Consider the following 10,280-nt stretch of genomic DNA (forward strand, 5'->3'; position numbering starts at 1 on the left):
CAGGCTGGGCAGGGTATGGTTAAGAGCCGATGTTCTGTTGGACTGTCTGGCTTCAGATCCCTTCCTTGCTCTTTACCAGATGCATTTCTCTCGGTGGGTGAATGACCTTTCTTACTGAAGCTCAGCTTAGAAAAATAGAATTTGCTAATAGTGTCTAAATCTTATAGGGCTGCCCAGAGAATCTAGAGACACACAGTTCAGGTGCAGAGTAAATAATACGTGGTTATTAATCATTATTCAGGTCTTGTGGTACTCACTTCCTAGAAATGTCCCTCTAATTCAACTTCCAGGTCTGGAATGAATGATGCTCCCAAAGAACCAGGAAGAAATTTAGTCATGTTCAGTAGGCAGAGAATAAAACAATCTCCAAGCAGGAGGCCTTTCAATGGGTGCTTTATTGGAGGCCATGGTATAAGGTCAAAGCCATGGGGCCCAAAGGGAATCCTAATTTCCCAGGAAGATACTCAGATCTAGCAGTTCTTCTTGTCCAGGTTCTTGTGCTCCTTGTTGTATGGCACCTTTGAGAAGCAGATGGCGGCATTGCGGTCACAGTTGCAGATGAAGGCCTCACAGGCATTGTTTTCGCCTGGAATAGAGCAAGAACAGAGGACTGAGTCAAGGCTGTTCATGCTTTGTACGATCCAGGGGCAGGAAGAATGAAATGAAACGATTTGCTGGCAATTCCACTGGTGCAAATTTAGGGTTGACAGATAAAGCAAATAAAAATACTGGAATTTCAGATCAACAATAAATGCACTATTTGGGACACAGACTTTAAAAAAAAATCATTTCTTGTCCATCTGATAATCAAGTTTTAACTGGGCAGCCTGTTTTATCTGGTGATCCTAAGGTACGATAGCTGCTTTTGGGATATTCTCTGTTTCACACTTATAAATGAACTCACTGCTCTTAAAACCCATATAACCACAGAGCACTGATAACATAGATAAGCAACTGCAAATCGTATGGGAAATACTAAAACACATACTCAAGGCAGCAAAATATTTTACATTTCAACTTAGTGAAGTTTTGTAAGCCAATTTCTCTACTTTAAAGCACATATTCTTAAGATTACAGAATGTCCTTACAATAGAGTATTATAGAGATGTTTAAAATAATTGTGTCTATATGTGGAAATGTTTCCAAGATATTTTATTAACAGTAAAAAGTGCATAGTATATGCTGAAAAAATCTGAAGTGCAATATATATAACTGGTTTTCTAGGGTATTAGGATTATAGATTAGATGCCTTCTGCTTTCTATGACATACATTACTGGAGAATTTGATATTATATTATTTTGACCTCATTTACATTTGTAACCAAAAGAAGCAACGCAGATAAAATGCATTTCAGCTTTATTATCCATAATTTAATTATGTATATCTGCTTACCTTCAATAATCTTATTAAGGTTTTGTTTCTCTACTCCTTTCTTTTAAAAATCATGAATGTTTTCCTCAACCACTCATTAAGCATAAATTAGTGCTTAGTTAGATTATAAAGTGTGCATAATGAGAATTATTTAGTGAGTTTTTTTTTCTTTTAATTTTGTTTTATTGAAGTTGAGTCGATTTACAGTGTTGTCTGAGTTTCAGGTGTGCAGCAAAAGTGATTCAGTTATACATTTATATTTTCTTTTTCAGACTAGTTTCCATTATAGGTTATTACAAGATATTGAATATGGTTCCCTGTGCTATATAGGTCCTTGTTATTTATCTATTTTATATTCATGGCATCGCAAAGAGTTGGACACGACTGAGCAACTGAACTGAACTGATACATAGTAGTGTGTGTCTAGCAAGTTATTGTTTATAATTTGAATCAGTGTCTTATGCTGAAGGCTTCTTGACTAGCTTGTAGGGGAAGAAGACAGTTGCATTAAAAATAAATTATTTGCAAACATGTATGCGTGGTGTGTGTGTTTCCCTGGGGAGAGTGTCTATAGCTTTCAGCAGATTAGTAAAGGAGTCCAGAATCCATAGAAAGAAATTCTTACTGATCAAGTTTCAGGGCAAAAATATGATTTTCTGTATATCTGGCTTTCTGAAGTAGAGCACAACTGAAATCTCTGTTACCAGGGACTCTGTAAGCAAATGAAGCTATTTTATGCAGCTTTGAAAGAAGTAATAAGGAAGACTGTGAGACCATGGAAACATGGTCATAAAGTGATAAGTGAGAAAAACACAGAATGCAAGATTGTATCTAGACTGCATTCATCAAACATTTACATCGAGAGCACCTATGATTCCAAGCTCTGATCTAGACTCTGGGGACACAGCCATAAAGAGAACAGACAACCTCTGATCTTGTGAATCCTTTCTATTGGAGAGACAGCAAATGAAGGAATAACATTAATATGTCAGCTATTAGGAAATTCACTGGAGAAAATAAAGCAGAGAGAAAAGAGAAAATGCTGGAGAGATGGAGAAAATGTGTATATGATTTAAAGGAACAGGTTGAAGGAACTCCCTGGTGGTGCAGCAAACTCTGCGGTTCCTCTGCAGGGGTTGGATCCCTGGTTAAAAGGAATAGAGTCATGCAACTTTATTTCTTAGGGTGATGGGATGCCAGGTCAGTCTTTTCTTAGCATTTTGGGAGTTGGACTATGGTGATTCCAGTGTTGTTAGTACAATTTTCAAAAATTGGGATGTATCTGTGATTGCAAAATTAAGGGCAATGAAAATTTAGAATGCTGGTCTCACAAGACAGAACCCTACACCTCTCTGAATTGTCTTGCTCTCCAGAACTGTCTTCACGGAGGGACATGTTTCATCATGAACGCTGCATAACTTAGTGGTTAAGACCCGAGCCTTTAAAATCAGAAGCAACCGAGTTCAAATGCTGGCCCTACCACTCATAGGTTGTGATTTGGAGCAAGTGACTACTTTGGGGCCTCAGCTTCCTAACCTGTAAAATGGGTTTAATAAGACCTATCACATATGCACACCTTGCCTAGTACCTGGCATGTAATGAAAGCCTGATATGTGGGAGTTCTAAGCTCTTTTTATGAAATGAACAAAGCAGTATGGCCTGGCAGTTAAAAGCAGAGGTTTTGGAGTGATATAGACCTATGTTCAAAAACCAAACACCACCATTTATGGGACTGTGTGCCCTTGGACAATTTGTCCAGGCTTCTGAGCCTCAGTTGCCTCATCTGTAAAATGGGGATAATAACAGTACCTATTCCATACAGTTGTTTCAAGGATTAAAGGAGATACTGCCTGGCACCAAGAAAATGATCAGTCAGTGATGGCTATCATTACTATTATTTCCCTCCATGCCCGCTAACAAGAGCCAACAAGAGGGTAAACCTACTGCTGCAGGTGATCTCATTGTTAGAACATGAGTAGGAGTAGTTGTTGGTGTAGGGATTGTCCACGAGGACTTTACAGCTGTCCAGTTTCTTGGCTTGTTTGTAGCAGTTGTCGTGCGTCTGGCAGCACCTGGAGAAGGGGAGGAACGGAGCTGAGGCAGGAGCATGGGTAGGGCAGCACGCCAGCCTGAACTTGCTCCCTTGGAGCAGGTGGGGCTGTCTTAGATGACCTGCTCTGAGAGGTACTGGTCCTGTGGCTTGAAAACAGTAAGTCTTTTGCTCATGTTTATTGAAGATGATTTTTAAATGGTTGCAGGAATACAGCACAAGCCTATACAGCACAAGAGGCAGTGATGGTTTCACTCCAGCTGGAAGATTGAATCTTTGCAGTGATCGTTTGTGCTGTAAAGTCCTGCCACTAGAGGGCAGCATTCACACACACCACCCACACACACACACCCTCCCTCCCTCCCCCGCCAACCTTCAGCTCACACACACACCCTCCCCCGCCAACCTTCAGCTCACACACACACCCTCCCCCGCCAACCTTCAGCTCACACACACACCCTCCCCCGCCAACCTTCAGCTCACACACACACCCTCCCCCGCCAACCTTCAGCTCACACACACACCCTCCCCCGCCAACCTTCAGCTCACACACACACCCTCCCCCGCCAACCTTCAGCTCACACACACACCCTCCCCCGCCAACCTTCAGCTCACACACACACCCTCCCCCGCCAACCTTCAGCTCACACACACACCCTCCCCCGCCAACCTTCAGCTCACACACACACCCTCCCCCGCCAACCTTCAGCTCACACACACACCCTCCCCCGCCAACCTTCAGCTCACACACCACACCCTCCCCCGCCAACCTTCAGCTCACACACACACCCTCCCCCGCCAACCTTCAGCTCACACACACACACACACACACCCTCCCCTGCCAACCTTCAGCTCACACACACACACACACACACACACCCCCTCCCCCGTCAACCTTCAGCTCACACACACACACACCCTCCCCTGCCAACCTTCAGCTCACACACACACACACACACCCTCCCCCGCCAACCTTCAGCTCACACACACACCCTCCCCCGCCAACCTTCAGCTCACACACACACACACACACACCCTCCCCTGCCAACCTTCAGCACACACACACACACACACACACACACACACACACACACACACACCCTCCCCCGTCAACCTTCAGCTCACACACACACACACCCTCCCCTGCGAACCTTCAGCTCACACACACACACACACACCCTCCCCTGCCAACCTTCAGCTTTCCCCTCGCTCCCCTCAATTAAGAGGTGAACATGTGTTACTTTAGCAAATAGGCAAATCTTTTCCCCCCCCTTTTTTTTGTGTCTTGTTTGACCTTTGTCTTCTGCCCTCCCTCCATCTCAGGGATACTTTCCCGGCAGGGCAACTCACCTGTCCAGATCATCCACAGGGGTCCCTGATCCACCCAGGCCACAATAGCAGCCATAGTTGTTGAAATCCAGCAATGGTTCACTGCTGGGGATCTTGCACTTAATCATGCCGTTGAACTGCCATAACGCCCTCGAGTTGAGGCCGGCCTGGCCAGCGCCCACTGCAGGAGGACATAGCCAGAGTTCAAATATGTCCTGGTTGGCTGCTGGCGCCCCAGGGACCTTACTACCTGCTTGCCCTCTCAGGCCCCATGCTGTCCCCCTGACCCCCCATCAGCTGCCTCCTCTGAAAAGAGCTGGGTACAGGAACCTGGTAAAGCGAGTAGGCATTTTCTAAACAACTCACAAAACATGAAACTCACCATTTTAACCAAAGCACACAATTCAGTGGTTTTTAGTATATTCACAGAATTGTGCAACCATCAATACTAATTCCACAACATATTCATCACCCCAAAATGATGCCCTCTGCCCATCAACAATCACTCCCCTTTCTCCCCTCCCTTCTGGCAACCACTAATTTGTTTTCTGTTTCTATGGAACTGCCTATTCTGAACACTTTGTGTAAATGGAATCATACAATATATGGCCTTTTGTGACTGGCTTTTTTCACTTCACATAAGATTTGAGTTTTATCCTTGTTATCACAGGTATCAGCTTTTCAGTCCTTTTTATGGCTGATTAATATTCCATTGTATGGACAGATCACATTTTTTTAGTTGTTCCTCATTTGACAGACATTTGGGTTGTTTCTGCTTGTTGGCTGTTATGGATAGTGCTGCTGTGAACATTTGTGTACTAGTTTTTGTGCAAATATATGATAATTTAAAGCTATTTCCATTATTTATTCAGTAAATATTTACTGAGCACCTGTTATATGATAGTCACTGCCCTGGAGACACATCAGTGAACAAATGAAAAATCTGTAACCTCTTTGAGCTTATGATCTAGTGCAGGAAAAAACAGTAAGCAATAAAGGTAATAAATATGGGAATCGGACATTGTGTTAGAAGGTGTCAAAATTGAAGCACAGTAAGGGAATCTAAATGGGGGGTTGGGTTGGGGGATGACGAGGTTGAAGGGGGCCAGGAATGTGAAGAATGGTGAGGAGGCCCATGGCATGCAGGATTTTAAGCAGCAACATGTGGGATCTAGTTTCCTGACCAGAGATCGAACCCAGGCCCCGAATTGGGAGCACAGAGTCTTAGCCACTGGACTGCCAGTGTAAGTTCCTAGGACCTCTTTACTTCCAATGCAGAGCCCTACCTGTGAGATTTGGTGCTGTAAAGATGGTGCTAAGTGATTTCAGCCCCTAGTGTCGTCTCTTTGCCTCATGCCTGGCCCTTCCTGTCCTTGATATGCTGTGGACACTGGAGTCACTCCAAGTGCTTAGGCTCCAGGACTCAGGAAGGGTGGCAGCTGGTCACTTTCTCTCAAGAGCAGCCTCCACGGTGGCAGCTGACAGCGGCTACATCCAGGAGCAGACCCCAGAGGAGTGGTGGAGCTGTGCTCAGACAGGAGTGGCCTGACTGCCTTGGCCCCTCTCCGGACCCCTCTCCTGCTTCCCTCCTCTTTCTTTCTCTCTGATCCCACCAGTTCTGCTCTTTGCAGAGGCCAGACCTGAACGGAGGTACTGCTCGAGTGCATGAGCATACCCCCAGACAGAGCATGGCTGAGTCCTCAGTCTCAACCCTGAGCCTGATACCTTAGAGACTCTGATACCATCTATGTTGAATGAATGAATAATGGCTGAATGAGGTGTGATTTGAATTCTAGTTAATTCTGATTCTATTAATCCATTCATTAAATGGTGCAAACAGCACTATCACCGCTCTCAAGGAGTCCGTGCTTAGGTGTGGGTGTGGGATAAAAATGAAATGAATCAACAAGAGACATGCTGCAGGCCAAGACAGGCACTGAGAAGCCCTTGTACCAAGGCCATGGCTCAGTGGTAAAGAATCCACCTGCCACCAGGAGATGCAGGTTCCATCTCTGGGTTATGAAGATTCCCCCGGAGAAGGAAATAGCGGCCCACTCCAAGGAGAGAGAGAACAGGTGCTCTTAGCTTGGATGGACAAGGAGGGTAAGCCTTTCTGAGATGGGTCATCTGAGTTCAGACCTAAAGGTGGAGAAGATGCCAGATGTGGGGAATTTGTTGGTGTGTGTGTGTGTTAAGTCACTTCAGTCGTGTCTGGCTCTTTGTGGCCCCGTGGACTGTTGCCCGCCACACTCCTCTGTCCATGGGGATTCTCCAGGCAAGAATACTGGAGTGGGTTGCCATGCCCTCCTCCAGGGGATCTTCCCAACCCGGGGACTGAACCCTCGTGTCTTAGGTCTCCTGCATTGGCAGCTAGGTTCTTTACTGCTAGTGCCACTTGGAAAGCCCATCGAGGGGGATTTGAGGGGACCCCAATATGGGAGCTCTTAAGCCCCACGGTGAGCCCTGAAAAAGACCCTAGGTCTGGCCATCCCTGTGACCTCTGGCCCCCATTGCTGAGCAGAGAGATCCCAGGGCAGGAAGGGGTGGGGCTGAGGGCACTTGCCTACCTGTGAGCAGAGCAGCCAACACCAGGAGTCTCATCCTGTTGTCAGGTTGGTGAGCAAAAACTAATGTCACTATGGCCTCCCTCCTTATAGCTGCCCTGCTGCCCTGAGATAAGACCGTCGTGTTTGCTTTGCTCCCTGCTGACTCTGAGTTGGCCTTGAGTCTGTTGCAGAAATAATCCTGAGCAACAAGCAAGCCCTGCCAGCCGGGGGTCCTTGGAAGTAGTGTGCGTATTTGTCATCCACCCTTTGGAATGAAAGGGATTATTTATGGAGTTGCGCACCTTGGAATTTTGACCCTCATACCCACCCCTTTTGTGTGTGTGTGTGTGTTTCTTTTTCTCTTCTTTTTTTTTCTTTTACCCACTCGTTTTTACTCAGTCCAGCTTCAACACTGTGTGTGTGTGTGCGTGTGTGTGTGTGTGTGAGTGTGTGTGTGGAGGGGTGGCTGTCAACCCCGTTGAACAACTGGGAGAAGGGGGATGGGAAGGAAGTGACTGTTGCCTCCAGGTCCTCTCATGAGCCTGAGTCTGGGCTGTGGGTCTCATTGAAAGGTTCCCATCAATCATGCACTTTGCTGGTGAGGAAACAGGCTCAGAGAGGTGAAGCAACTTGCCCCAGGTCACACAGCTAGCCCCCTAAGCAGGGGCTCCAACTTAGGACATCTGATTCTAAGGCACAGCTTGAATTTTTTTTCCCACTCCAGCAATACCACTCCCTCTCCCAGTCCCCCACCGCGGATTTGTAAGAAAACCCTGGACTTGGGAATTACAAAGGCTTGCATCTGACTTGTAGAATAAAAAGAATTTTACAACTGTCATATCAAAGGTCTATATAACATTTTTTAAGGTGAAATTCACTTCGTAAGACATGACATTATTATTTTGGACTTCCTAGGTGGTGCTAGTGGTAAAGAATCCAGCTGCCATGCAGGAGACGCAGGAGACATGGGTTCAGTCCCTGGGTTGGGAAGATCTCCTGGAGGAGGAAATTGCATCCCACTCCAGTATTCTTGCCTGGAGAATCCCATGGACTGAGGAGCCTGGCGGCTCCTACCAAGGGTCAAACCCATGTGCTCTTCATTGGCAGTGCTGAGTCTTTACCACTGGACTGCCAGGGAAGCCCCCTGGACCTGGGCATTTTGAGGAATACTAGTCAGGTGTATCATAAGATGCCCCTCTCTTGGAATTTGTCTCGTGTTTTCTCATGGTAAGACTGGGGGTTGGCTATGGGTTTGGGGGAGGAAGGTCACAGAGGTGAAGTGTCATTTTCATCCCACGGCCATGCTGGGTTTGATCGTCTCTTATCTTGGAATGGATCTTGGGCACTTTCTGGATGAGAACGCTTTCCAGATGAGAACTTCCAGATGAGGTTCAGCCTGGGATGAAGCTGGGAATGGCCATGCCAAGACTTGAACCCACACCTGTCTCTTCCCACTGAGACACCTCCATTTGCCCTTGGCAAGGTTATGTTAGGTTATGTCACATGAATCAGAGCAGAATTGATAATTCTGACTCTTGTGACCTCTGCTCACGCATGCACCCCAGGATTCCAGCTCTGTACTTTGCCCTTGAACAGGTACTGGGGGCAAGAAAGAAGAAATCCGTCTGGAAGAGCTTCCTGGTTTCATTCCAAGTCCAAGAGCCCCAGAAAAAGGTCCTTCAGCTAATGCAGTAACACTGAAACAGCATTTAGTAAGCAGATGGGGAAACAGGCCCAGAAAGGGGAATGGATTTATTTGCCTGGGCCTGACTCTGCCCCTATTTGATCCAGGGTTTTCATCACCCATCTCTTCCTACTTGCCTGTAGATATTCTCCATCAGTCCATTAGCCAGTGTGCATACCAGTGTACCGTAGCCAATAGCTATGGTAACCATTAGCCACAAGTAGCTATTTAGGTAGCAAATAATATTGAAAATTGGCTTTTCAGTCCCACCAGCCACATTGCAAGTGTTCGATAGCTACAAATGGCCAGGCGCTGTGGTTTTGAACAGCACGAACTTAAAACGTTTCCATCGTCATAGAAAGTTCTACAAATGGCCAGAGGCTGTGGTTTTGAACAGAACGAACTTAGAACATTTCCATCATCACAGAAGGTTCTACTGCATAGTGCCCCTCAGGGTGTAACAGCACCTGTCCCGGGGCCGGCCCACAGGTGTAGGGAGGAGACCTGTGAGAGCTCCTGGAAGAAGAACAGGGTTAACTCAGGACCCAACTTCAACCTGCAAAGTGGTTCTGCCTCTTCAGAATGAGTGAAGGCTGCCCAGGAAAAGGGGAGTCGTGGCCAACAAAATGCTAAGTCCCTCTTGTGTTGGGTTCTTTGGGGCTGAGAACAGAGCAGAGAATAGGCACTGCTCCTGTTTGGGGGTGATCTGAAGGAGGAGGAGTAGCTGATGCTATAAAAATCCTCTAAGGCTAATAGTATTAACTACCATTTACTGACCGCTAACAGTCCAAGTTGCATGCTAAGAACCTGGCACAGCCCTCTGAGGCAGGTCCAAGGACGAACTCCACTTTACAGAGGTGACGGAGGCTCAGAGAGGTTAAGTCACTGCCCAATGTCACACAGCAGGATGCGAGTTGGATCTGGCACTGATGATAACGCAATGTCACCTCACAACAGGGAATTGTAGTAGCAGGTGGGAATGTCAAAGGCCCCTGGAGGCCAGAAGGAGGTTTAGTCCTGCCTGCTTCTCTCCCCGCGACCCCAGCCAGCTGGAAGTCTTCCACAAGGGCAGGCTGGACAAACTCCCACGTGCAATTTGTGCCAGGGCTTAAGCAAAGCAGCTGGTGGGAGAGGGGTCAGACTGCTGCTGGAACCCTCTCCCCCTGGAAAGAGACGAGATAAATGTGACAATCCAGACCTCTGCAGGGGACACAGAGGTGGCAGCGGGATGGACCTGGGAGGTCACTGATAGCCCACCAGGCCCTTGGGATCTGCACCGTGACCTGCTGTTGCCCTTGC

At 46.9% G+C, this 10,280-nt stretch overlaps 1 protein-coding gene across 1 annotated transcript; it reads right to left on the minus strand.

The window, feature by feature from the left end:
• Positions 1-377: 377 nt before the first annotated feature.
• PLA2G1B (phospholipase A2 group IB) lies at positions 378-7,444 on the minus strand. Its single transcript, NM_174646.3, is given in 4 exon segments — positions 378-586; positions 3,317-3,444; positions 4,773-4,932; positions 7,319-7,444. Coding segments are annotated over 4 exon segments (438 nt in total). The 5' UTR covers positions 7,353-7,444; the 3' UTR covers positions 378-470.
• Between the last annotated feature and the right edge of the window lie 2,836 nt (positions 7,445-10,280).

The sequence above is a fragment of the Bos taurus genome, chromosome 17 (assembly GCF_002263795.3).
Source record: "Bos taurus isolate L1 Dominette 01449 registration number 42190680 breed Hereford chromosome 17, ARS-UCD2.0, whole genome shotgun sequence".
NCBI lineage: Eukaryota > Metazoa > Chordata > Mammalia > Artiodactyla > Bovidae > Bos > Bos taurus.